The following is a 25,882-nucleotide window of genomic DNA, read 5'->3' as shown; positions in this document are numbered from 1 at the left end:
CTCATCCCTCATCCCGCCGAAATAGTCCCAAGTCTAGTCTTGTCACGATTCTATCTACTACGCTTTCGGACAAAAAGTATACTGAGGTCGAAGGACCTCGCGTTATGTGTCGCCACTTCCGCGCATAGACAGATCGTACCGTTAAGGTTTCTTACACGGCCCTTGCTTTTTCCCCTCCCTGCTTCTGATTCTCCGTTTAATCATTGGGGCCAGCTCTTGATACCCCCTACCAGCCATGCGTCTATTGGATACCGATCGCATCGAGCTCACAGAGTTCGCAGATGACAGTACCTCCCCGTACGCTATCTTGTCCCATACCTGGGAGCAAGAAGAGGTTATATTCCAGGATATGGAACAGGGCAGAGCAGCGAATATGAAAGGTTACGACAAAGTCAAGAACTCGTGCTCTGTGGCTCGTGAGAACGGGTACGACTACATCTGGATAGACGGATGCTGCATTGACAAGTCGAGCAGCGCAGAGTTGTCTGAGGCCATCAACTCTATGTATCGATGGTGTCAAGAAGCCGAGGTCTGCTATGCGTACCTTGCTGATATCTCATCAGTGTCACAATTCACGCAGAGCAAATGGTTCACTCGCGGATGGACGCTGCAGGAGCTCGTCGCACCCTCCAACATGGTATTTTTCAACAAGGACTGGAAAGGATTGGGCACCAAGACAAGCCTCGGAAAGAGCATATCAGAGCGCACTAGAATCCCCCAAGCCATTCTGGATGGCACCAAACACCTCAAGACCGCCAGCGTCGCGCAGAGGACGTCGTGGGCGGCGGGTCGAAAAACTTCAAGGATAGAGGACCAAGCCTATTGTTTGATGGGCATATTCGGCATCAACATGCCTTTGCTCTACGGAGAGGGCGTGAAAGCCTTCCTCAGGCTCCACGAGGAAATTATGAAAGTCTCGGATGACCACAGCCTTTTTGCGTGGAGACACCCTAAGCCTGCCAATGGCTCCGGTGGACTTCTCGCTGTTAGCCCTGATGCCTTCAAGCACTCGGGGAGCATCATCTCGTGGAATCGTCTCACCCCATAAAACAGTCCGCTCACCATAACGAACAAGGGGATTCACATGGACGCGCCTTTCATTGCGGAAGGTCCGCGTGGAATGGGCCTCATTATTCTAAACTGTACCGAGATTGGCATGCAAGATTACTTGATTGGGATCTACCTCCAGGATTCGTTCCTCACCATGGAATATTTTGAAAGGTGTATTATGCCTGAAGAGCTTAGGCTGATCAATCTCAAACAGTTCAGCCCGTCGCAATATCCGACAAGAAACCTCTGCATCAGGTTACGAGACCAGGCTTCGCTATGGAGAGCTGTTTCCCCAAGCCAAGAATTACAGCCAATGCATCTAGAAAATAAACTGCTAAGGAGCGTCATCTCCGGGAATAAAGAAGATATTATATCCCCTGAACAGAGGCTCTCCCATGCCGCGTCAAAGGGTGATGATGACGGTGTAAGACGACTCCTAGCTCTCCCCAACATACAAGTTGATTTCAAAGACGGCGAAGGGCGGACTCCGCTTTCATTTGCTGCAGAAGCTGGGAGTGGACGTATTGTCAAGTTGTTACTAAATTTTCGTGAGGTCGACATCAACTCGAAAGACAGCAATGGATACTCACCCCTCGCATATGCGTCGGCTCGAGGTCATGAAGACGTTGTTTGGCTTCTACTAGGTCGAAGCGACATTGCGATAAACACTACGGATATTTCGGGACGAACAGTGCTGTCTCTTGCTGCCCGTGGCGGACATGTCGCATTGGTTAGCCAGCTGCTGTCCCGAAGAGATACTCGAACGTATCTGAGAGATGGCAAGGGCCAATCAGTGCTTTCCCATGCAGCAGAGGAAGGCCATGCAGTCATTTTTAGAATGCTTCTTAGCTCGGGTAAAATTCACCCTGATCTAAAGGATCAAGAAGGGAGGTCCGCTTTGTGGTACGCATCCAAGAATGGCCATGAGAGCATTGTCAGCATGTTACTTGAAACTGGCTGGGTTGATCCTACGTCGAAGGACAAAGACGGAATCTCGCCGATCTGGCATGCGGCTTCCAACGGGCATGGCTCAGTCGTCAAGCTTCTGCTTGCAAACCACGCCGATGTCGAGGGATGCAAACATGGCCGAACACTTCTCTGTCAAGCTTCCGCCCATGGACATGTGGACGTCGTTCGGCAGCTACTCAATAGTGGTGCAAATCCTAACACCCCTGATGGTGATGGTGGAACTGGGCTCTGGTACTCTACTGTGGGAGGCCATGAAGCCATCGTCGAGCTGCTTCTTGAGTTCGGTGCAGACCCGGACCCCATATTCCACTCAGGCCAGAGTCACCCGTCGGTTCTATGCCATGCAGTCAAAAGGGGAGACGATACTATTGTCAAGCTACTGCTTGACAGGGGTGCAAACTCGGTCATAAGAGGCCACTGGATACGCAGGGCTCTCGAGCTTGCAAGCCAGAAGGGATTTGATACTATCGTTAAGATGCTACTTGACAAGGTTGCGGACGTGGGCCTGGGCTCCCGGGCCCGCCGGGAAGCCCTCAGGCTTGCAGCGTTAGGGAGACATGAAACAACAGTCAGGTTATTGCGTGAAAAAGCCTCGAGCTGCGAGAAAAGAGATTGCGCTATTGTCCACGCGCTGCCAATTTCCCGCTAAGATAGCCACGGAGCTATCGATAACTTACTGGTCGAGTCGGCCGACAAGCCAAAAAAAAAAGCCTATCAGACGCGATGCACTCATTCGGGCTTCCAGGAACAGGGATGAGCCTGTGGCAAGACTGCTGATGGACAATGGACAACGTGGACGAGATATTTGATGGCTGGTACGTCTTAGCAAGTACTGTGGGGCCGGACTGCTGGGCAAGTATCAAAACTCTGATCGGAGTGCTTCATGGGTACACTGATATGGTCGACGAGATCCGCAATCAGATGTCAGTTGGGGGGATCGGAAAGCTCGATCAGCTGTCCAGAAGCAAAAGATCAACGCTCTCTGGTGCGTCGTCAGTGATGATGACGATATCTTGGTCTAACTATTCCTCGACCGTGGTACTGACGCAAGGGATAATGAAGGGTGACAATTATCTGCTGAGCTATGCCGCTTCGAAGGGCCGTGACCCGATCGTTCAGCAGCTCGTATCGAAGGGCACTAATGGGGAGGCTAAGGACACGTTTGGCAAACACCGACTGAGAAGTGGAAATCCTACAAGAGGCAGGTTCTGATTTTAGTAGTATTAGACAAGACCTATTAGCTCTCTCTGACCATTTTGGTGTAGCGAAAAGAAAGAAGGAAAAGTTCAGAGTTGTACAGCATCTAGAGTTACTCCCCCAGATCGCTCGGCAGGAGTTGTCGGGGATTCTTTGACGGACACATTCCGCATTGTGAAAGGCAGCTCGGCGCAGTGGCTACGTAAGACTCAACAGTCAAGTGACGCTAGCCGCGACACTTAAAGCAATTGATGCATTTGATATCTTTTGGTTCGGCTGTAGCGATCAGGCGGGTTACTTATATTCGCATCAGGGACAGGGTACACGCGTCCTCCATCTTTTATTTTGATGGGCCGGGGACGTTCTCTAGAAAGAGAAAACAGTCTATTTACAATCCATTCTTCTCGCCCTTGCCCCAACTCGATCACAGTCAGGGCTTCACCACCCTTGGGCGAACCATTACCCTAAAATTCTTCGGCTTCACAAACCAGTAATTCTGCGTTTGCCATCGTCCCTTGTCGCATATTTCCATTTCAAAGTCCCGAATGAGTCTCGGCACTAGCTTTGACATCTCCAACATCGAAATATGGCGTCCAATGCAGGTTCGGGATCCTAGACCAAACTGAGCGAGAGCTGTTAGACACCAAAGAAAAATACTAGATATTCTCGTGCGGTGTGTCTGGGGTTGGAGAGACCTACCGGCATCCAGTGACGAGTCATTGCGGCTACCCTCTCCTTGTCTTCTTGGAGCCACCTATCGGGGTTAAAGACATCTGCGTCCTCGCCGAATATGGACTTATTGTTGTGCTCGACCCAACTGTTAATTCCCACAGTGACCTACAGAATCATCCAGGCATCAGCGACGACAGAAACTTTCAAAAGAGCAAGGGTGTATGGTACATACCCCCTCGGGGAAAAACACTCCGCTAATGGTTACACCGCCCTCTGGGACAATCCGTTCAAGCGGCAAGCCGGTCGCCGGGTGCATTCGCAGAGCCTCTTTGATAACTGCCTGCAGATACGGCATGTCCTGACTTTGGCTAAAGGTAATGTGAGGTGAGGACTTGTCCTGTGGGCAGTGCTCGTCGACCTCTTGCTGGAGCCTCTTTAGAACGTCCGGGTTGCGCAGGACGTAGTACAAGATTGCGCTCAGGCTGATGGAGGTGGTATCGGACCCGGCAACCATGTTCGAAGTGCATCCGGCCAGCGCGTGGTAGCTAGTGAAGACTTCGGGGTTTTCTGCGTGCTTCTGCATAAACTTCGAGAGGAAGTCGAGGGTCCCTCCCTGATCCCCGTCCCTGGTCTTCAAGCCCTCTTCTGCTATTTGAGCTTTGGGCTTAGCTTGGTGAGCAGCCATGCAATCCTGAGTAAAGTTTAGGATGAACTGCCTTCCTTTTCCTCGGGAACCGGCAAGCCAATTGCGGATGTTGAAAATGATGGGATGTAGCCAGGGATACACGCCCACGAGAGTGGCGTAGGCGAGATGATCCTCGAGGTTCCGCATCACATCTCCGACATCCTCTCCGAAGTCCAAAAAGCCCATTCGCTTCGAGTAGGTAATCATCCCGATGACATCAAAGGCGTAGCATTGAAGCCAGTGTCCCATGTTGACGGCCCCAGCCCCATCCGAGCCGTCTTTAGCACTCATCTCCTCGAGCCTCTGGCAGAGTAGGTCCGCGCAGTCATCGACGTACGATTCATAGTTGACGAGGGAAGACATACTATAGGTATTCTGGTACTGACGACGGTTGAGGGCATAGCGCTTTGGATCGCGGTCTCCGAAGATGTTCCAGGCATCTGGGTGGGGATTTGACCATGTTTCGTACCACGAAGACTTGGTGAATTTGCTTCCGGTGCCGTAGATGACCTTGGCTGCCATGGGATCGGAGATGCTGTACCTATTCACGCCATATCTAACAATGGCACCTTTGACAAACCGACAGCATTAGCACGGAATCGAGTCATGATTATAGAGATGGATAATCGTAGCAGAACGCACCGTGCTTCTTGTGAAGCTCGAGGCTATCCTTTTCGAAATGACCACAGTAGATACGGAAGGTGTACCAGAGGTCTGTAAACCTCGCGAGGAGTGGCCCAGGAACAGACGCTAGACCAGAAAAGAAGGCGCGCCAGATGGACACCACAAACGCACCGGCCCCCAGGAGCCCTGGCACTATGACTGACAAAGGAAGATTCTGCATGATGATAGACTCTGGCTGGGTTGAAATCCTGTCCCAATTTAGACTCCTCAACCTTTCTACCGGAGCGGCGAGAGGGGACCTCTCGTTTAAAATGCCAAAAATCCTTTCCTTGCTCGGCGTTTCCAATGTGCCGTCCCGAATTTTCGCCGGAAATCTTAACGACCGGTTGCGACGCAAATCCTCAAAAGAGTTTGCGGGGAAGCAATCAGATGCCCGCATCTACCGAAATCCACCTCCTCTGTGTGGGTTACAAGGCTACAACTGTACATCCGCCCTCTTCGGGTTCGGGTCCGAGTGGGGCCGCCATGGCAAGACGAGCGGGGAGATAAGGGGAAGGCGCTAGGGGAGTTTGGGGAGTTAACGGATGCTTCGTCTGCCACCCACCTCGAAATATTGGGTTTGTGCAGTCTCGGCAAATGTTCAGCAAACCGAGTTTAGATTTAAGATGTGGGGAAAATGCCGAAGGATATCCAAAAATGGTCAAGTCGTTGACGCTAGCTGCTGCTTAAGGTGCGGAGCTGGGGTATCGCTGGCGACGTGCCCAGACATGGAGTAATCTGTAGTAACAATCTGGGGTAACTCTGGGGAAGCGATGTCTACTCCACAACTAGGAAGATGACCGCACACCTAGAGGGATAGGAGGGATAAGGCTCAACATCCAACTACCGAAAGGGATCCTGGGCGAAGGAAGCTGGTGCAACCATGCATCCGACCCTTTGCGACGGAATGTGAGTCGCAGGAGATTTGACTGGTTAGGATTTCAAGCTAAGGACGACCCTAATCCTTGCAAGTAGTGGGGGGGAAACGATACTCATGGGGTTTCGTGGTGAATACCTTCGAGCTCAGACGTAGGATGAATGAAGTATATAAACTTGGAGATGAAAGCTGCTTTCCTCCAAAATGTGGAATACCCTCATCGGGCTTCCAATTTGCAAGCAAAGGCTTTGATTTCTCCATCTTGACCAAATTTTTGCATCAACTTTGAGACGTCCCGTTGCCTAGTCCAATGATGGAGAAAGAGTCGAACCCGGCCGTTGAGCAGTACGAGTCGGTGCTTGCCGTGTCCGCTGCTGGGAGCGCCAAAGAGGCAGAATCGTGAGGAAACCTCAATGACCACACGCCACCATCCACACAGCTGTACTAACGAACCATCCACCTCCCTCTAGAGCCGTGTCGCCGTATTTGGACCCCGAGAAAGAGAAGAAACTTCGGCGAAAGATCGACTGCTACGTTGTACCGCCGGTGGCCTTGTTGTATCTCTTCTGTTTTATCGACCGTGCAAATATCGGTGAGCAGCTTGCTCCCGTAAGACTCTGCGACGTCCGCCATGCTAACCACCTTTTTGTTCCTCCACCCTAGGCAATGCACGACTTGCGAACTTCGAAAAGGACCTTGGCCTCAAGGGACAAGACTACAATATGGTTCTATCGATATTCTACATCTCCTACGCGCTCTGCGAGATGCCGAGTGTATTACTTTGCAAATACGTGGGACCTGGCTGGTTCTTACCCCTGACAACGTTGTTTTTCGGTATCGTTACCATTGGCACGGCCTTCTGCGAAACCAAGGGGCAAATCATCGCATGTCGATTCCTCCTTGGAATATTCGAGGCCGGCATGCTTCCAGGCGTCGCCTACTATCTCTCACGTTGGTACCGTCATGCTGAGCTCTCATTCCGACTAGGCATGTACATGCTCATGACTCCCACTGCCGGAGCCTTCGGCGGCCTTCTCGCCTCGGCTATCCTTAGTCTCGACCACTTCGGATCTCTCACCGCCTGGCGCATGATCTTCGGAATTGAAGGCATCATCACCACCGGCCTCGGTTTCATCCTCCTCTTCCTCATGACCGACAATCCCTCGACGGCCCGCTGGCTCACTGCCGAGGAAAAAGAACTCGCCCTCGCCAGAGTGGTGAGCGAGCGCGTGGGCCAGGAAGAGGTCGTCGACAAGATGAACTTCGCGAAGCTCAAGAACGGCATTTCGAACCCCATCACCCTGGTTACGGCCTTCATCTTCCTTTGCGGCAACGTGGTCGTCTTGGGAATCTCCTTCTTCTTGCCCACGATCATCCGCGCCATCTACCCTGGTCGAACAACAGTCCAGCAACAGCTCCTCACTGTGCCGCCCTATGTCGTGGGCGCGTTCTGCCTTCTGACGTTTTCGTGGATGGCCACAAAGTACAATACGCGTCAGATCTTCTTGTTCATGAGCGCTCCCACTGTCATGGCAGGCTATGCCATTTTGCTCGGCAGCCAGAATCCAAACGTGCGCTATGCGGGCGTGTTTTTGGCCGCCAGCTGCGCATTCCTCGGTGGCTCCTTGTCAAACGCTCAAGTTAGCGCCAACACGGTTTCCGATACAGCGCGAAGCGTGGCGATTGGAACCAATGGTAAGGAGAATCCGATCTCTTGCACCTTCCCTGCCCTCCCTCAAAGTACTTCGTCCATTGTGCTAACAGAATTCACTAGTCATGATGGGCTATTTTGGCGGTCTGATTGCTACATGGACCTACCTTCCTTGGGATGGCCCGATGTACCCAATTGGAAATGGTCTCAACTTGGCTGTGTCGGGTTGTATTGGTATTGCTTCCATAGCAGGACTCGTCTGGATGAAGGCAGATAACAAGAAGCGTGATCAGATGGCGCCGGCTGAACGGGAGGAGCTTCTGGCTGGGTTAACCCACGAGCAGATTGCGGATCTCGATTGGAGACACCCCGATTTTAGGTGGAATCCTTAAGCACGCAGGCAACAAGGCGGATGACTTGCTGTCAAGGATATGTATTATTCGGAAACAGTGGATTGATGGCGGCAGCCTGTAGTTATCATGGAGATTATCCTGGTTTTTTAAGTTATCAATTTCTTCGATCCAGCCAGGAGGTGGGACTCAGACAAGATGATCAATATCCTCGACAAGTGACAAGACTCATACGTGAATCGTGAGGTCACAGGGCTACCACGAGGTTGGGAGTTACTGCTTATGATTCCAAAGGAGCGGCCAAAAGAGCTGACCCTCGTGCGTGGTAGTCTCAATACTTGAAAAACAGGCCATGCAGGAAAGGCTCTCTAGCACGACAAAGCAATCTACAGTCTACGACAGTCTAGGCGTCCGGTCTGCGACTCGATCAGGATGCAAGTGACAGATATGATATCAATTATGATGAGCTTGCCGACCAACACCAGCAACAGTTTGGGGTGATATTTGAATAAAATGGTAAACACTGACTCAGTCTCGAACTAGTGGGACAGTGGGACAGTGTTTGAATTGGCCTCGTAGGAGGCCTTCGCCTCACTGCTCTACTGATGTAATTTATTTCAAAGAAAACATGTACCCTGGTCATTTCTGCCTGTACTGGCGCTGTCGCTCACTTCTTCTCCTCGGCCTTGGCGGTAATAAGGGTCAATTCCGAGAGCTCCGGGCCAGCCTTGGTGTATACAAACTTGGAACCAACGATTGGCGAGTCATCCGTCTTCCTCACATACGTCGCCAGATCAGCATCCCCGACCTTTTCTGCCTTGGTCATGCCGTCGCCGAGGTAGTCAAACCTATTCCCGAAGGACTTGATTTTGAAGTCCTCGTAGCGCACTTCCTTCATCGTCTCGAGGTAATGCAGAGTGCTTCCAGGCCAGAGCGCCACGATCTTACCCCCAATGGTATTGCCCTTGTACCACGATCGACAATCTTGCTGCCATACGGTGCGCTCCATGTATTCATCTTTGTAGGCGATGAAATCGTCGACGGCCTCTTGGGTCACTTCGATGGCCTTGATCGCCTGCTGCTGGATTCGCGTGATGATGCGGCAGATGTAATCGGCTTGGGCTGAAACGGCCTTCTGTTAGTCGCAGAAACTATTGTCTGAAAATCTGATTCCTTCTCGAAATTGCATCGTACCTTCAATCCCTACCAGTACCGGTCCGTTTCCAATGGGGCTGTTAGGCCCGAGGAACATGAAGTAGTTTGGATACCCAGGCGCGCTGACGCCAAGATATCCCTTGGGTTCGTTCACCCAATCGTCCGCGAGATTACGGCCGTGGGGTCCGATCAGAGGGAAGCGAGGCTTGAAAGTGGTATCGAATCCGGTCTAGAAACGTTTTGGTTCAGTATATATTAGAATTTTGGAAACATCGGCCATGTGCTGTATTAACGCGGCCAAGGGTCAAAACTGACTGCGCAGATGAGAACATCAACTGGATGCTCCTTTCCATCTTCTGTGACACAGCCGTTTTCGGTGATCTTCTCAATCTCTCCGTAGATGACCTTGGTTTTTTCGTGTTTGAGAGACTCCAAGTATCCAATGCCAGGAGTGAGTCTATGTAGAGCGCCCTGTCAATATTCAGTCCGGTCAACAATGATCCTTAGTGGATGCTTACCGACGACAGCCAACTCCCCACTCAGGGATCAACTTGTCCTCGAGGTACTCGTCCTGCAGCTTCTCCTTCATGGCGGCAATGAACGACTCATGGGCAAACTTCTGTGCCGGAGTGTTGTCGATGAACAGCGGGAACGTCTTGTTGGCGTTATGCTCGAGCCACCGCCTAAACGTCTGAAGCTTGTCGGGGTCGTTCTCGAATTCGGCCCTCTCCTCTTCGGTGAACTTTCGAGCTTCAAATCCAGCAAAGCCCGCCACGGCGACCCAGGTCGGCTCGCGGATAAAGGTCGTACACTTGGCGACGTCGGGGAGAATCGCTGGCAAGATCTGAATTCCCGATGACCTACAAGATACTTGTCAATGCAGGGTAAAATGGATAAAAATAATAGTTATGCCACATAGGGAACTATAAATACCTACCCGTTTCCAATGAGACCGACATGCTTTCCCTTAAGGTCGAGCTTCCCATCCCATGCAGCGCTGTGCACCAAGGGACCCTTGAATGATTTAAGGCCAGGAATTCCGGGCCATCGCCAAGCATTAAGGATACCTCCGGCGTTGACGAGGACGTCGCATGAATCGTGGATGAGTTCATGCGTAGTCGTATCTTCTATCTTAACCTTCCACTTGCCCGATGCCTCATTCCACCGTGCACCGACGACCTAGTATTCACAATTAGCCACCAACTCTCCATGTTGCGGTAGCAGTGCGGGAAGAGGCGATGTTGAGGTCTCACCTGGTGGTTAACCTTGGTAACCTCGCCCAAATTGTAGCGATATTGGAATTTCTTAAAGTAATCAAAGATCTCGGAAGAGGAAGCGTACGAGCTCGACCACGTGGGATTGGGGTCAAAGGACTGTTTTGGTGCCGCAAGTTAACATTATTAGTCCGCGCCATATTTAAAGTTTCGACGACCCGGAACACACCCAGACGTATGTATGAGAAGGATTATCGCAAGCGCAACCCGGATAACGATTCTCGTACCACGTGCCACCGACATCAGAATTCTTCTCGTATATCTGGAAGGTGACGTCGTCGAAGTTCCGTTGAAGCTTGTAGGCCATCAGCAGACCGCTTGCACCAGCACCAATGATGATAACCCGGATTGGGCGATTAGAGTTGATAGGGCCGGACATGTTTCGTTATTCTCGACTACTCAGACGAATCAAATTGTTTTTTAAGGTGGATCAATGCAAGATTAAGTCACTGACGATGGGAATACTGGAAAGATCGCTGAGCGAGGAAGTGATTGATATTATATCCAAAAGCTCAGTTCGGATTGGAGATCAGAGAGCGACGCCGAGACACGGCCCGGCGACGGATATCGCGTTCTTAGCTCCCTTACCTCAACTATGGTTTGACGTTATTCAATTTCTGCTAGGAAGTGCATTGAGACCAGACACTTCACACAACGGGCTAATCTGGAATGCGCTGACTCGTACACTCCCACAATTGCTCGACTTGCCACGGGACTTTCCCATCGGCGCTAGATGCATCTGAGCGTAGAAGGATATTGGCATTTCGATGAGCGGTCTGCTGACGAAGACGAGTAGTCCAGTCTGGGCTATCAGGGAACCGCCGCATTTCTGAGAGCGCTGCAGTTTAGAGTCTTGCTAAACCCCGAATGTGGCTGAAGTGGACGACGTCGTCCACCCCAGATATCATTTCCGAGCTAGTTCTCCGCATAACGTGGCCCTACAGCACGCATGGTCTAAGAGGGTGATTTCAGGGAACTGTAGCTTCTGTATTTTATTCTGCTTGGACTGTCATGACTCGCCTTGTTCTTGTGTAAAGCCCAAAATCCCCAGACGGCGTCTTGCATCTGGAAGAGGCACATCTGAGCTCTACGGACAGTAAGAGAAGAATTAACACCACGCCCTGCTTAAACATAGTAGACCCAGGCTAAGATGTGATGGGTCTCCCAAGGGGATGCTTGAATTCGGAGTTAAGCTTCCCGATGACTAGAAACTGGTCACAACCACGCGCCCATGGAAAAGATTTGCCCGCTCGCATCAGGTCCAGCTTTGCGAAGTCATGTATAGAATATTAAGTAGTCTCTGGTAGGATACTGTGCTTGTAACGAAAGGCGATGCACTCTGCCATCTCATCAGGCCATCCCGGAGATGCCCCTTGCCTCCTCCCCGACTACATCCCACCTATCCCTTCCCCACCAGGTTTACCTGCGAGGCAGCTGGCTAACAATACAAACTAGCATCGTCAGGTGCTACCACGGTCGATGAAAAAGTAGTCCTTCATGTCGAATATCTTCCAGGCACCAGCAACGTCATCATCCTCGCTTCTCCTCTCCTTTCTCCACGACTGCACGGACACACCCACGAGCCGGACTGACTGACCCTTGACGATTCCGATCGATTCAATATCCCCACCAGACCGGAACTCGATAGTCATCTCATGGGCAACGAACTCGCGTGATCCGGTTACACCCCGTGTGTAGAAAGTGACATTCTCGTTATCTGTGACGAACCCGCCGAAGAACGGCCGTGTACCAGCCTTGTCGAGATCGATCGCACGCATCACTGGCGCGAATGTGTAAGTTGGCTATTTGTAGAAGATGCCTCGCATACCCACTCACAAAAGTCGCTGACTTTAACATCCTCGGCAAACAGATCCATTATTACTTCGATATTGCCAGAGTTGTATGACTTGATAAGGGCTGAAGCCCGCTCCTCAATAATGGACGGCATCGAACAGTGAATGTTAGGTTGGTCGCGAGGGGAATAGGCAATAGATTGCAAGGTGGTGGGAATATTTAGCTTTAGGTACTGTTGTTCTAGAGGGTTGAGGTGTTAACAGATCGACACTAGCATCATTATATATATAGGGAAAGGGCTATCTAAGTACTCGTTCACCGAGGTTTGTAGTCCCTCATCGACGCGTAAGGCCGACTGTCGTTCGCCCAGTGTCTCCCTTGTTGGCAGCCTATGCTCACGCGGGGCCGGCGGGGCCCGAGCCTGGATTTCTAATCCACCACCGAAAGATGCTTCGGCCCAGACGATTTCGCGAATGAAAATCCACGGTATCTTGTGACTCATAGTTTACCAAGCTTGTAGTAAGTCTGCAAGAAGAGTGATCACCTTCCCCCCCTGGCAACTTCAAATATGTCCTCAGTACTGCTTTCAGTGATTAGAAATCAAAGAAGGAATCGTGGATCAGATATGAGGCTCATTGGATAATGAAGGCCGGATGTTGCTCTACACCAGCAACAGAACTGCCAAGGTAGAAATTCATTCACTCAAGGTAGAATAGGCAGCCACAGACATGTGGCACGAGTTCCGGACTCGACTATCCCGACTGGAATTTCCCATTCAACAGGTGGCAGCAGGCATACCGAACCGCGTCATACAGGCAGGCTTTCTCCTATCCGCCCAAGAGAGTCTGCGACAACTTGAGACGGACAGCAGACTGGACATTAAGCCCCTAGATCAGAATGAGGGTGGCAATACCATATTCACCAATATTGGCACTCTAGATTCCATCGAAAGCTTTCCTTCGGGGCCAGGGCATAGGAAAACTGTCAAAACCTGGTATATTAACAGGGAGACGCGATCTAGATGATTCGTGATGATATGGAAGTTAGCGACCATAACCACAGGCTACCGACCATCCGGAAAAACTGGGTTTAACATCAAGTACATCACCAAACTAGGGAGTCAATTAGGGAGTCAGATGGAGTCTTTCTCTCCTCTTCACCCAGTCCTATAGCGGTTGGTTTAGGCGGTGCTCGGGATCTGATTTCCAAAAGTCGTGCATCCGTACATGATACTGGCCGGTATGCAATAATGCTATTGAATGTTAGTCCAAAACAAGTTGTCGCAGCTCCAACATTCGCTAGTACAAATGAAAGTCTAGAATCTGAAAATGGATTATGTTTTTACCCGCCTTTCGTCTTTCATTTTGTCAGGATATGCAACTTCGGTCCACCCTAAGCCGCCGAATATGACAGGCACCGACCCTGGCTTATGTATTGAACAGCATGAGTCCATTCGAAGGGGGCCGGGAGCAGGAAGGGGGGGACTGTACCAAATCCTAGAGCGCTGGCGCGTGGAGGCTTGCCTAACTCCGAATGTGGGGAAGTGGACGACGTCGTCCTCGCTTTGATCTAGCCCTTGAGCTAGTTTCCCCGCATAACGGAGATCTGTGGCACACGCCCTCTAAGAAATGATATGGGAGAACTCAAGTTTCTGTCTTCTACTCCGCTTGGGCTGTCCTGACTCGCCCCTGTCTTCTGGAAAGCCCGACATGACATCCTGGAACACCATCTTCCATCAGGAGGACGCACACCTAAGTTTTAGGCAGTCAAAGAGGAATTGGTCCCCCGATGGACTCGGACTTAAGGCCCACTACGATGGTCCCGAGCTGACATTCTCCAAAGCTACTCGCAACTCATTTAAGACACGCATTTTCACAGTTCGAAAACTTTCAATTTGTACATATTTACGCTACAACGAAAGGAGACTTGAAGGACATCCACTGCTGCCATCCCATCTACAATCGTAGTCCATCAAATCCAAGACACTGATCAACAAGCACAATGGCCGGAAGAACGCCCCAGAAATTCCAAATCCCGACTCAGCTCTTCATCAATGGCAAGGTACCTGCATTTTTCCCAGTTATAACGGCGAGGAAGCTACGCTAGCCTTCTTTCCGCTAATAACCATCCCCTTTTAGCTTGTTGATAGCCACTCCACAGAGCGACACGGTCTCTACAACCCGATCGACGAGACGCTTATCACCGATCAAATCCAATATGCGGTTGCCGAAGACGTAGATGCTGCTGTGGCCGCTGCCCAGGCTGCCCTCCAGGGACCTTGGAAGAAGTTCACGGCCGCCGCGCGAGGAGACTGCCTCTTGAAGCTAGCCGAGTTGCTGCTCGAGCACAAGGAAGAATTGGCCTGGCTCGATGCCACACCCATAGGAAAGCCCGAGGCGTTTTCCAAAATGGAGGTTGATATGGGCGTCTCAATCTTCAAGTGTAAGCAAAGGCGTACACATCCTCACGCATAAATTATTGATCCGAACGCGATTCTAACCGAGCATTGGGTCTAAAGACTATGCCGGCTGGGCGGACAAGTACGTCGGAGAATCCGCACCCGCCCACGACGGATTCATGAAGATCGTCAGACACGAACCGCTTGGTGTGACTTGCGGAATTAACCCGTGGAATGGACCCATCAGCACCATGTGCCTTAAGCTGGCCCCGGCCTTGGCAACCGGAAACGTCATGATTCTCAAACCTAGCGAAAAGACTCCGTTCGGCACCATCCGATTCGCCGCCCTCGCCACAGAAGCTGGCATCGTCCCGCCCGGAGTCATTCAGACCTTGCCTGGCGACGGGAAGACCGGTGCTTTGCTTTCAAGCCACATGGGAATCCGCAAGATCAGCTTCACCGGATCCGTCGCAACGGGTAAGCGGATCCAACAGGCCGCGGCCGCCAGTAACCTCAAGAGAGTCACCTTGGAGCTCGGTGGGAAGTCCCCGTCGGCCATATTTGATGACTGTAACTTTGAAAATGCCGTTTTCTGGAGCACATTAGCGATAACCCAAAATACCGGCCAGGCCTGCTTTGCCGCCAGCCGGCTTTACGTCCAAGAATCGATTGCCGGAAAATTCATCGCGGCGTTCACGGAGGCGATGAAAAAGAAGATCGAGGGCCTCGGTACCGAGCTCGGTCCCCTTGCCGATGCGTCCCAGCTACAGCGCGTTGCGTCGTTTTTCGAGCGTGACGCTGGAAAGACGCAGGTTCTTGTCGGAGGCAAGAGGCACGGCGACAAGGGATGCTTCTGGGAGCCTACCATTCTCTTCAACCCGGACCTAAACGCCGAACTGTACCGGGAGGAGATTTTCGGTCCTGTCGTCTGCGTGCGGACTTTTAAGGACGAGGCTGAATTCCTGCGGTTGGCGAATGATAGCGAGTTTGGCCTCATGGCTGGTGTCTTTACTCAGGATATTAACCGGGCGATGAGGTTGGCTGCTGAGCTTGACAGCGGTGTCGTAGGTATCAACTGCGTAAGCTACATTAACCTGGAGGCACCGTTTGGAGGGACTAAACAATCGGGAGTTGGGCGAGAAATGAGCCATTATGCTTTGAGAGCGTATACCGAACCGAAGACTGTCCTGATCAAGTAAGTCTCTCTTCAACTTCTTCCTTGGCTTCTCTCCCCACCCACCAGTGTAAACGTTGGCTTTGATGACTGAGTACGATGGCATTTTCTAGTATGAACTATTAAAGACTACGCCTTGGAGGAGATTGAGGATAACGGATCTGCCTGTCCCTCGGTAGTTAAAGTTTTGATAGCGACTTGAATGCATTCTTGTATGTGTGAGAAAATGCCGTTCATGAATTAAATGTGAATTAATATGCGAGAATGAAAATAATAGTAATAGTAGCAGTCGAATTGCCTCTCCTTTACCAGAATTCTCACATCTGACGATGGCCAAACGGGTGAAATTGAGCTTCGCAGACGATCGGACTCGGATCATCGGGATAGTGTCACGGCACGGAGTGACCGCAAGGCAATGGCAGAGCAAGTGGAGCACCGGGATCACTATAGAATGCCGAAACCAGCATGAGATGCAGCCAGCATCCGAGCCAGGAGTGGCTTGAGGTAGAGAACAGGCCAACCAGAGCATGCCTATAGAGCTGAAGACTTGCCGAGTTGACGCGTAAGATAAGTATAAGACAGGTCTAGACCAAGCAAGCTGAACGGGAAAGGAAACTTCTTTAGGAAAGAGAGAGATTGACGGGAGGTCTAGGAGGAACTCGGTCAGGATATAAGAGGGAGACTTTCTGTAGGAAAGAAGGGGGGAAGGAATCAGCGATTAGTGACACTTTAATACTAGGGCTGCACTTTTACCTCTACTAGTCCTACAACTCCCCTTCAGTCTGTCTCACGAGGAACCTTACAGATAGGTAACAGGTACACGATATCCCGTAGTAGATTATTTAGCTTCACCATGTTTCACAAGGCACAGGTTCTCATAAACTAGTAATATGCTAAAGAGGCAAGACTGCCCCTCGTTCGAGACGCGATCTGCTAATCTACTCTCGACATAGAATTGGAATAGTTGACTAGAAACTGGTCACAACCATGCGTCCATGAAAATTCCCCGCTCGCATCAGGTCGATCATCTTTGGGAAATCATCCAGCGAATACTCGGTAGTCTTGGGCAGAATATTATGCCTGTGAGAAAAGGTGATGCACTCCGCCATCTCGTCAGGCCGCCCTGACGATGCTCCTTGTACTCGGATGAGGCCCATGGCAACCTGCATCGAAGTGACTGGCAAGTCGCCATTCGCCTGTATGTTGTTATTTCGAGTTTAATTGCGAACAAGATGATGTTATTGTGGTGGAATGGGAAGAAATACTTACCATGCCCACAGCCATCAACAGACCGCCGATCGCCAAACACTGCACTGCTGAGGCGTACGCAGCGGTCACACCACTAAAGACACATACCGCAGGAAGGCCGCCCCCAGTGACCTTACGAATCTCGTTGGAAAACTCGGGATCACGAGTGTTGAAAGCAGCTACCGCACCAAGGTTTAGGGCATCTGTTAGTCGCGCATTGTCGATATCGATAGCGATTGGCTTGAGGCCTAGCTTCTCGGCATACTGAATGGCTAAAGCACCCAAAAAGAGCGGCGGTTAGCAACAAGTCTCCCTTCTCGTATACCGCGAGGCGTATTAAACATTGGATTGAGAGGATTTACACACCAAGGTGACCCAAACCACCCACTCCCATGATTCCAATGTAATTCCCTGCCTGCAGGTTGCATTTCTTCACGCCATGGTACGCCGTTAGGCCAGCACAAAACAAAGGGGCGGCAGAGACAAGATCCATGCCATCAGGGAGCTTAAGCGCAGAACGGGCGTCGACGGCAGCGTACTCGGCAAAGTATCCATCGACCGAAAAGCCTTGAAGTGAACCCTTAGGGCAGGCCATCTGTATCACGCTGCAGGCCGGGCAGGAGTCTAGGTATATATGTGAGGCCGAATATCGTTACTCTCGTGTGAGGCAGAGACTATTTTCCCACTTACTGCAATAGTCTCGATAGAGCAGGAATCCGACGGCGTCACCTGGCGCGAAGCCGGTTACATCACTTCCCACCGACTCCACAACGCCGGTGGCTATGTAAAGCGCGTTAGTAGTAGTATATCTCCTGACGTCTTGTGTTTTGACACTCACCTTCGTGCCCGGGAACGATGGGATAACTGGGGGCTGGTCGCTCATTGTCAAGGAGAGTAAAATCGGAGTGGCAGAGACTAGAAGCCTTGATCTTGACGAGGATGTGGTTCGGAGCTGGCACAGGTTTTGTTGTGTAGCCAATCTCGAGACCCTTCTCAGGGCCATAGAACAATGCAGCCTTCATTTGCGTCATGATTTTGGAATTTATATCATTTTCCTTCCGGCTCGTGTTGATGCTGTCTTGCTTAGAACCACATAAAGAAAGGTGTCTGTAGGGATATTAAACACCACAAAAGAAACTCGTCAAGATGTAAGTCTATCCTTGGGAAACCGCGCATTAATTATGATATTTACTGCTGCCCCAACGATTAATGGATAGGGGTCCAGATATCACGGTTTGGCTTCTGCCGAGGCGAGAATGGCTTGGCCAGCTATTGGGCGAGTCAACGGTCTCTCCAGATTCCGGATCAACGGCTCTACGAATTAGACTCTAAATGCCGTTTGTGGTGGTGGTCAATCGAAGATCCATGCTGGTTGACTCACCTCGCCCAGCCCGTCTTTCCTCGTCTGGTTCAGGTCAATTAGACTGTCGGCCTTGCTGAGTGATGAGAGATCTTGCTCCGAGTTATCCGGACAGGGGGGTGACGCACGAAACGAGGGACCGTGTGGTGTGGCGTGCCTGTTCAAATGCTGGACGACGTCGTCCACAATTAGCCTTGCGTGCGCATGATCCAAATCGGCAGGCGGGGCGGCACTTCGGCATGACGACGGATCCCCGCAGGTTCCCCGGATTTTGCAATGCGGATTTAGCACATCACTTAATATTGAAAGCCAGCCCTCCCTACACGGTGTCAACTTTCTATTCTCTCAGACTTATTCCGAAGCGCAGCGGGTGCATGTAGGCAGAATGTGTATGGGCCGGTCATGGCAGGCCAATAGGGTCTACACTGTCACCGGTCGTCGTTTCTTCCGAATTCCTGTCACGATTACATTCTTGAGGCGGACGCACCTAACTTGACGTTCATGTGCAGCGTTGCCATATTTACAACCTCGAGAACTCACGCATCCACCCTGATATTTGTACGATAGTTAAGGGCAGTAAGTCACAAATGTTTTCTTCCGCAGCCTTTGCGGCTTGTCAACTCTTTCCTCAGACGAAGGGCTCGGTCGACGGGAGGAGAGACCCCAAGAGGCAGACGTCCGTCCTCATTCTGTGTATCCTCACCTTAAATCCTCAGCCCGACACATAAATCAATCTTTAAGTATTCGCACCCTTACGCACTGGGTCAGAGACGACGCTCGGCCAAATTTGACTAATAGCCCTATTACCGAGGCTATTTGACAAGCTCGAACTCAAGATGCGTATTCCACATCCACGGACCTCACGACGTTAGGAGATATCGAACGCCTTGCCGAAAGGCCTCATATTACTCTCCAGGCCTATCTTCGGGATAGCCGCTACTTAGCCGGAGCTGGAGATCCGAAGATCTAGCACACGTCTGATTAAATGAGAGGAACTCTCGCATTAGCACCTGTGACCAGTCCACTGCGTGCAACTTGATTACGATCAGTTGAGAAGGCCCGCGTCCGGTTATGATTGCAACACTGTCTATTGGGCCGGCTAGTAGCTGGCCGGTACTAGCTGACATTAGTGGTTGATATTAGACAGAGTATTGAGGATATCTCAGAGAAGATTGATTCATCACAGGTCATTTGAATATCGAAGTTCCGAAAGGAAGGATACCCGGCCGCGCCGGATTTTTTTTTTTTTTTTTTTTTTTCCTTCTTTATAAACACAAAGAGAACTTAGGTGAGCGGCAGGTACAACTTGCAAAGACACTCTACAGGACCTTTCCACTTGCCCATGAATCCTGAATCCATGACCCATAACTTCAGTTCCGTGTCCGCACAATAAGTGCGCCCACAATGGGTTGAAGTATAATATCCAATCGATACAGCCCTTCTAAATGTCGTCATCGACGTGTGAGGTGGCTCACAGAGCTCCGCCTCAAGGTCTGTGGCAATGTCGGATTTCGGAAGTCCATTTGTTAAAAAAAAAATAATAAATAAATAAATAAAAAAAATAATAAAAAAAATAGAAAATAAAAAAATAAAGACTCATGGGAGGACAAAGTCATGTGCCGGGATCCGGGATATGGCCGGAGTCCCAGCAGTTGGTGGGTCTGTGCGGTATCCGATTTCATAGAGGTGAACGAGGTAGAGATGGTGTATTGATTCAGTGGAAGTTCGGGATGAGAGATTCTTGTTGGGCGAATCCAACAGCAGATTTCATAATGCAAGAAGGAATGGTGTGTGGATTGAGTAAGAAATCGGGGGGCGAAAAAGACTTCCCTCGGCGGGATGTTTTTCGCTTCAGCATGGAATTTCAGGGATCAACGGTTCTAACAAACTGACATATCCCGTGCGTCGCCGAGACGGAAGGTATTCACAGATGGATAGAAAACCTCCAGATTTGCCCATCCTCAAGTGTTCAAGCTCCACTTACATAGGCAAGGACGCACACATAAATCAAACAACTGCTTTTAGTACGCTCTTACACGACAAACTGTATTTATACCGCATGCAACCTGATATGACACAACAACTTCAGTCCCATCCCAAACCACCGAGTGAGCGGAGGTAACGGGCACTGACAGCTAAGGCATTGAATGGCATGCCGGGTCTCAGCATCATCAACACTATCAGAGATGGTGGGGGTTATTTGACCCGGTCGAACGGAGCCGGATATTATCTCACCTCGCGCTTTGGAGATGGCGCTGCGTACATTGAGTGTCAGTGAGAGACAGATGTGCTGGTCAGTCGCAACGACGCGCACGTCCTTCCACGAATAAACCCGAGGCCCAGGGAGCTGGGTTATTTCGCCTTCCCCGAACCATCCGGTTAGGGGCTAGCAGGGGGAGCGTTCCATTTTCGGCTTAACCTCAGAAGCTTCCCCGCACTCTAAAGCCCTAAATAGTGCAGTGCATTCAGGCAACTAGGGTTCTCCGACCACTCAGACTCGATTACCCCGGAGTTGTGTCGAGTTTATTTGTATCCCCACAAATCGTCGAGCTCAACCTTCATTCTACGACCCCACCTTATAACTCGAGACCGACTCTCGACACTCTCGACAATCCTCCATTCTGATCGACAAAGCACACCCAGCCATGACGGATCCGCAGACTGGACTAAGCCCAACACCCAAGAAGAGGGTTCGCACCAAGGCGCAGCTGGAAAGGAAGCGTGCCAGGGATAGGGAGAGCCAAAGGGCCAGCCGAGAGAAGAATCGACAGCGCATGACCGTGATTGAGAACGAACTTGCAGCATTAAGGGCTAGATATGATGCGTTAAAGACTATGACAGAAAACCTAGTTGGCCGACCCATTGACGAGTCGACGCAACCGCTGTTACATCCCCTACAATTAACACCAGACTCAGACTCGAGCGCATTTCCGGTCGTGGCCGAATCGGTGGCGTCCAGTGGAAGTAGTACGGGCTTCGAATATGAATTCTCTACTGCAGCGGCTTCCCAATCAGGGACGTTAGAGGAGGAAGTTCAGCTCCCCTATTATCCGGATATCGCGGATATACTGAGCCCCGAAGCACCAGAAACGACACTGCAGACGATAGATTTTGGAGAGGCCAAAGGAAGCGGCAGTGGCCGTGACGATGGCGACGGTCTTGATAACACTATGACATATGAAGAAACCTATATACCGGGTGACTTTACGAGCGACGTAATACCCAACGACTACATCCATCATGTGCTGGACGCGTCTTTAATGATACACGCATCATACCCTCTCCCTCCCGCACACGCCGACGCCTTGGCTCTGGACAAGCTGGTTGCTGATCCTCCCCTCTTCCTATCCCCCACCATCTCTAGCACAACGCAGTTCAACTGTCTGTGCTGCTTCCTCAATCACGTTCACACGGAATGCTTCGAGCGCGAGGTGTCTCAGCTCCTGTTCGAAGCCCACATCTCGCGGCTCGGACAGGCTCGCAACGTGCCGAAATATCCTCGGTCACCGTCTCTGGCCAATCTATTATTGATTGACGTGGATTCCAACCCAATTGTCCGGGTGCTTGGCAGGCTCATGCGACGGACGAGCCCTATATCATTACCAGATTCTATAGCTATTTACTTTATTCTTTACAGGCTACTTCGAGTATGTGAAGCCCACCTAATTTCCTATCTTTGGCCCCGACCCTTTTCCTCCGCGATTGGAAAATTCACAGGCTGACATCCTCGATCTCACGTATCCAGTGGCATATCGATCCTATGATAGAAACATGGCATGATATCCCCGAGTGGTTCCGACCCTCCGAGCTCCAACGGACTCGGCCACATCCCGTCAGCGTAGACTTCATCGCCTGGCCGCTCCTCCGGGACTTCCTCGTCTCATACCACAGCCAGGTCGACAAGGGCGGACTCGGACGGGATATTTCCGACGCCTTGACGGTGAACTGGCCAGATGAGGAACAACTCATCGTTAAAGACCCCGAAACGAACATTGCTGTGCTGAATCCCAAGTTTATTGAGCATATCTGGCAGTTTTCAAGTTGGCGTATGAGGAGGCTTTGGGCTCAGAGACAGCCGAGATTTATCGAGTTTGTGCGACTAGTGGAGGAGTGAAAACGGGATGTGCAATGCTAGTTTGGGACGGTTGGCGATATCGATATCTTGGGTTATTAGCTGCGTTGGCGTATCTAGTGTTCATTTGCCTTCTTCCTGGGAAGGTGTGTACGTACGTCCAGTATAGTTTGGTCGTGAATCCTACGATAACTTGGTGATGAAGTTCCCAATTTTTTAAGAATTGGAACCTAGATAACCTGCAAGATAGGGTTGGAGTAGTTGGGTAGCGTTACCCTATTATTTTGCCCTAGCGGTAGTCTGACAGTAAGGCGGCCATTCCTCGTGGCAGACTCTAGTATCGTCGGACCACAATACGGTTTGCCTAAACCCAACACTCCACTACTGGTGGGGGAAGGCCTATTTCGTGCCCGAACCCGTTGGCCAACCTCTCTAATGAGGTCAGAATGCGTCTCCGATGACTTAAGAAAAACAGTGTCACCGTCCATCACAAATTGTCCGCCCTTGCCAATGACCGCCGAGAGAAGTTGACCTGGCCCGAGGAGGAGAGTGTCGTCGCCGTGAGGAATCTAGTGTCCGGTAATCCCCTCCTCGGTGGGTCTCTTTTCGACACCACCTCTGATAACCCCGCAGCCGTAATCTCGGACGATCTTCTGAAGCTACAATGGGACTTGTTGAGAATAGCATCGCTCTGTGGAGCTGCAGGCTGCGGAGGCAGTTGATGATCCATCCTGGAATCCAGACCAATTCGGCGGTCCAGGTCTATATGGTTTGCCGGTGTTCGAGGCGGATGTACTCTCATGCGAGAGCTACAAAGTGGGCGTTGAAACCTTAATTTGGTCGTACATGGGGGGATATATTCCGGGAATACCTGATACTAATCTGTCGCCGGATCCGTATCATACATGCTCAACTGGTACAGCTTCTCCACTAGCTCCAACGAGAGGGTTCGCCCCTGAGACCTGGCAATGGAATGAGCCGTCCTCGCCAGATTTGTGATTTCCCTCCCGTTAAGCTCGTACTTCTCCGCCAGGGCCTCGCACGCTCCGTCGTCCAGCTGGTCCAGATCAGCACCCCCGGCGGCGGCGGTCTGCAACGCCGTCTGCCAGATTTTTGCCCGCGTCGGCGCGTCGAGGGCCGGGTACTTGATGCGCAGATGGATGCGCGACATGAAAGCTGCGTCGAAGGCGTTGATACGGTTGGTGGTGAGGAAGATGACGCCCTCGTGGTACTCGAGTACGCGCAGGAAGACGGACACGAGGCCATTGCGCTCGACATCGTCGAGGTTGCGCTTAGTGAGGAAGACGTCGGCCTCGTCGATGAGGACGATGGCCCTCCAGGCTCGAGCGAGGTCGAGTACGCGCTGCAGTTTGCGCTCCGTATCCATGAGGTTACGCTCGAGCTCGCCGGCCCCGACGTAATAGAGAGGCAAATGAGCTGCCTCGGCAATCGTTTCTGTAAGGATGGGTTCAGCCCAGATAGTAAGCCTCTGCAAGACAACACTGGCTTGGGAGTTGAGCGAGGTTGGGGCGTACCTGCAGTTAACGTCTTGCCTGTTCCTGCCGTTCCGTACAAAAGAATGACCAACCCCTTGCCTTTTCTCGATATCATGTCCCGCTCTTTCTCAGATCGATAGTGATGAGACACCAGAGACTCAATCGTACTCTTGGTCGACTGCTTGAGCTGGAGTTGATGGAGAGGATTCTGGATCCACTTGATTGGCGTCACCTTATCTACGAGGAAGAAGGCCCACATCTTGTGGTTGAGAGAAAAGCCCCTCAACCGAGCTGGAGTTAGCAAAGCCTGGTCATCTGTGATTTCGTAGTCCTCGCTATTAGTATAGCACTTCGTTAGGCTCAGAAACTCGGCGCTCGCTTCGTGCAACGGGTCAGGGCTCGGGCTACGTGAACGCCTCCGAAGTTGGGATGCCTGCCAGGTCCGCAGCGACGGGCTTGACGAACGCCTGTGGATTTGTGGTTGAATCGGACCGTTCGTGCCGTATAGAACCGTCGCAAGTGCATAATTCTCTTCCGCATGGGAATTGTAGTCTAGAACAACCCTTCCGTCTACCTTAAACCAGCCTAGGTGTTAGAAAAAAAAACGACAGAGACAACATATAGTGGACCATACATGGATGGGTACAAGTTCGCTCATATCTGCGGCTGCCCTAAAACTACTTGTCGTTTCTTTGTCCATCCATGCGAGTCCTGTTTTCGGATCGAGTCAGCCTATGGCTCCTGCTCAGACAGGATAATACCTGGCACAGGGTAGGGTAAATATACCACAATAATCCCGATGGGAAAGGTGAACGCACTCGCGCCACTTCTGCCCTCTTTCAATAAGAGTTCGAGAGATGGCTTCAGCGTCTGGTATCAAGTCGAGAGGAAAGACTTCCAGTTCGGTGAGCTTACAGGCCCCTGGAAACTCGTCGATTCGCAAACTTGACCTCGACGGTCCGAATGAAATGCCATTATAATCCCAAGACCATGTCCAGATTTCAAAGACCCTGCGACCTTTTTCCACCACTTTCGTCTCCGTCGTAATGACGCGGCGACATTCCCTGAAATGGTCCGTCTGGTGAACCACCAAAGTCCCTGGCCGGAAAAAAGCCCAAAGGAGGTCAAAAGTCGACAAACTTGACGGCGCATAGATTTGGTACTCCCTCTCCAGCTTGGCGAGGTTAACATTCATAAATTGCACCAGCTGGGTCATGTGGGCCTTTTGGTCCGGGCCTTGCGTCTTCGACTTCGCGTACTCTCGAATCTCCTCACGGTGTTGAAAGAGTGCCGCGTACGGCTCACGGATAACAATCGGTGTGGTGGCAAGATTGATGTAGCTATAGTTGACCAGGAGCTTCTGCAGAGCCTTTTGGATGAACTTGGACCGTATCTCGAGCTGGTTGTAGCGCCGTTGGCCATCCTCCTGGAGTTTCCGGCGCAGAAGGAGTGCGTAAGTTCTATAGGGCTTGTCTCTATCACCTCCTTTGGCATAAAAGCTGGTTGGTGTGACGACAGGCTCTCCGTAGGATCGCTCTCGCTCTGTTATATCGATGAAAGCCGCCTTGGAGCCTTCGTTATCTGCGGGTGTCATTGGGCCGAAAGCCCCCTCATCGTCGGATGTATCGGCCTGCTCGTCCGAAATGCTTGGGGTTGGTTGGCTATCGGAATCATCTACATGGCTCCTGATAGAGAGGAGTTTATTGTAATCGGAAATAGACATATTGGACTTCAGGTATCCTGCGCTTGTAAGTTTTAGCTACTCAAAAAAATTGCGAAGTGATGCTTCTGTCGTGA

The 25,882-nt window shown here is 51.2% G+C and overlaps 8 protein-coding genes and 1 pseudogene across 8 annotated transcripts; 4 read left to right on the top strand and 5 right to left on the bottom strand.

The window, feature by feature from the left end:
• Positions 1-235: 235 nt before the first annotated feature.
• On the top strand, positions 236-1,048 carry SAPIO_CDS9272 (annotated as a pseudogene; the record flags this gene model as incomplete).
• A 2,780-nt stretch (positions 1,049-3,828) lies between these two features.
• Positions 3,829-5,417, bottom strand: SAPIO_CDS9271 (Uncharacterized protein; the record flags this gene model as incomplete). The annotated part of the gene is made up of 4 exons (XM_016790710.1): positions 3,829-3,849; positions 3,916-4,053; positions 4,121-5,142; positions 5,216-5,417. 4 exons carry the CDS (start codon positions 5,415-5,417, stop codon positions 3,829-3,831), a joined length of 1,383 nt encoding a protein of 460 aa, XP_016640013.1.
• Positions 5,418-6,426: 1,009 nt separating this feature from the next.
• On the top strand, positions 6,427-8,156 carry SAPIO_CDS9270 (uncharacterized protein; the record flags this gene model as incomplete). The annotated part of the gene is made up of 4 exons (XM_016790709.1): positions 6,427-6,512; positions 6,584-6,705; positions 6,777-7,808; positions 7,888-8,156. The coding sequence occupies 4 exons, from the start codon at positions 6,427-6,429 to the stop codon at positions 8,154-8,156; spliced, it is 1,509 nt and encodes a 502-aa protein (XP_016640012.1).
• A 625-nt stretch (positions 8,157-8,781) lies between these two features.
• SAPIO_CDS9269 (uncharacterized protein) lies at positions 8,782-10,922 on the bottom strand (the record flags this gene model as incomplete). Its single annotated transcript, XM_016790708.1, has 7 exons — positions 8,782-9,236; positions 9,309-9,498; positions 9,585-9,726; positions 9,788-10,129; positions 10,207-10,448; positions 10,523-10,642; positions 10,713-10,922. 7 exons carry the CDS (start codon positions 10,920-10,922, stop codon positions 8,782-8,784), a joined length of 1,701 nt encoding a protein of 566 aa, XP_016640011.1.
• A 1,081-nt stretch (positions 10,923-12,003) lies between these two features.
• SAPIO_CDS9268 (Uncharacterized protein) lies at positions 12,004-12,491 on the bottom strand (the record flags this gene model as incomplete). The annotated part of the gene is made up of 2 exons (XM_016790707.1): positions 12,004-12,323; positions 12,380-12,491. The coding sequence occupies 2 exons, from the start codon at positions 12,489-12,491 to the stop codon at positions 12,004-12,006; spliced, it is 432 nt and encodes a 143-aa protein (XP_016640010.1).
• Positions 12,492-14,338: 1,847 nt separating this feature from the next.
• SAPIO_CDS9267 (Aldehyde dehydrogenase) lies at positions 14,339-15,934 on the top strand (the record flags this gene model as incomplete). Its single annotated transcript, XM_016790706.1, has 3 exons — positions 14,339-14,398; positions 14,476-14,779; positions 14,856-15,934. 3 exons carry the CDS (start codon positions 14,339-14,341, stop codon positions 15,932-15,934), a joined length of 1,443 nt encoding a protein of 480 aa, XP_016640009.1.
• Positions 15,935-16,877: 943 nt separating this feature from the next.
• Positions 16,878-18,188, bottom strand: SAPIO_CDS9266 (uncharacterized protein; the record flags this gene model as incomplete). Its single annotated transcript, XM_016790705.1, has 5 exons — positions 16,878-17,105; positions 17,179-17,429; positions 17,524-17,781; positions 17,848-17,937; positions 17,996-18,188. 5 exons carry the CDS (start codon positions 18,186-18,188, stop codon positions 16,878-16,880), a joined length of 1,020 nt encoding a protein of 339 aa, XP_016640008.1.
• Positions 18,189-21,162: 2,974 nt separating this feature from the next.
• SAPIO_CDS9265 (uncharacterized protein) lies at positions 21,163-22,631 on the top strand (the record flags this gene model as incomplete). Its single annotated transcript, XM_016790704.1, has 2 exons — positions 21,163-22,164; positions 22,263-22,631. The coding sequence occupies 2 exons, from the start codon at positions 21,163-21,165 to the stop codon at positions 22,629-22,631; spliced, it is 1,371 nt and encodes a 456-aa protein (XP_016640007.1).
• Positions 22,632-23,466: 835 nt separating this feature from the next.
• SAPIO_CDS9264 (uncharacterized protein) lies at positions 23,467-25,808 on the bottom strand (the record flags this gene model as incomplete). The annotated part of the gene is made up of 3 exons (XM_016790703.1): positions 23,467-24,124; positions 24,178-24,420; positions 25,231-25,808. 3 exons carry the CDS (start codon positions 25,806-25,808, stop codon positions 23,467-23,469), a joined length of 1,479 nt encoding a protein of 492 aa, XP_016640006.1.
• Between the last annotated feature and the right edge of the window lie 74 nt (positions 25,809-25,882).

This window comes from Scedosporium apiospermum, assembly GCF_000732125.1.
Source record: "Scedosporium apiospermum strain IHEM 14462 chromosome Unknown SEQ_SAPIO_0132, whole genome shotgun sequence".
NCBI classification, from domain to species: domain Eukaryota; kingdom Fungi; phylum Ascomycota; class Sordariomycetes; order Microascales; family Microascaceae; genus Scedosporium; species Scedosporium apiospermum.
This window is presented reverse-complemented; position numbering and strand designations above follow the sequence as displayed.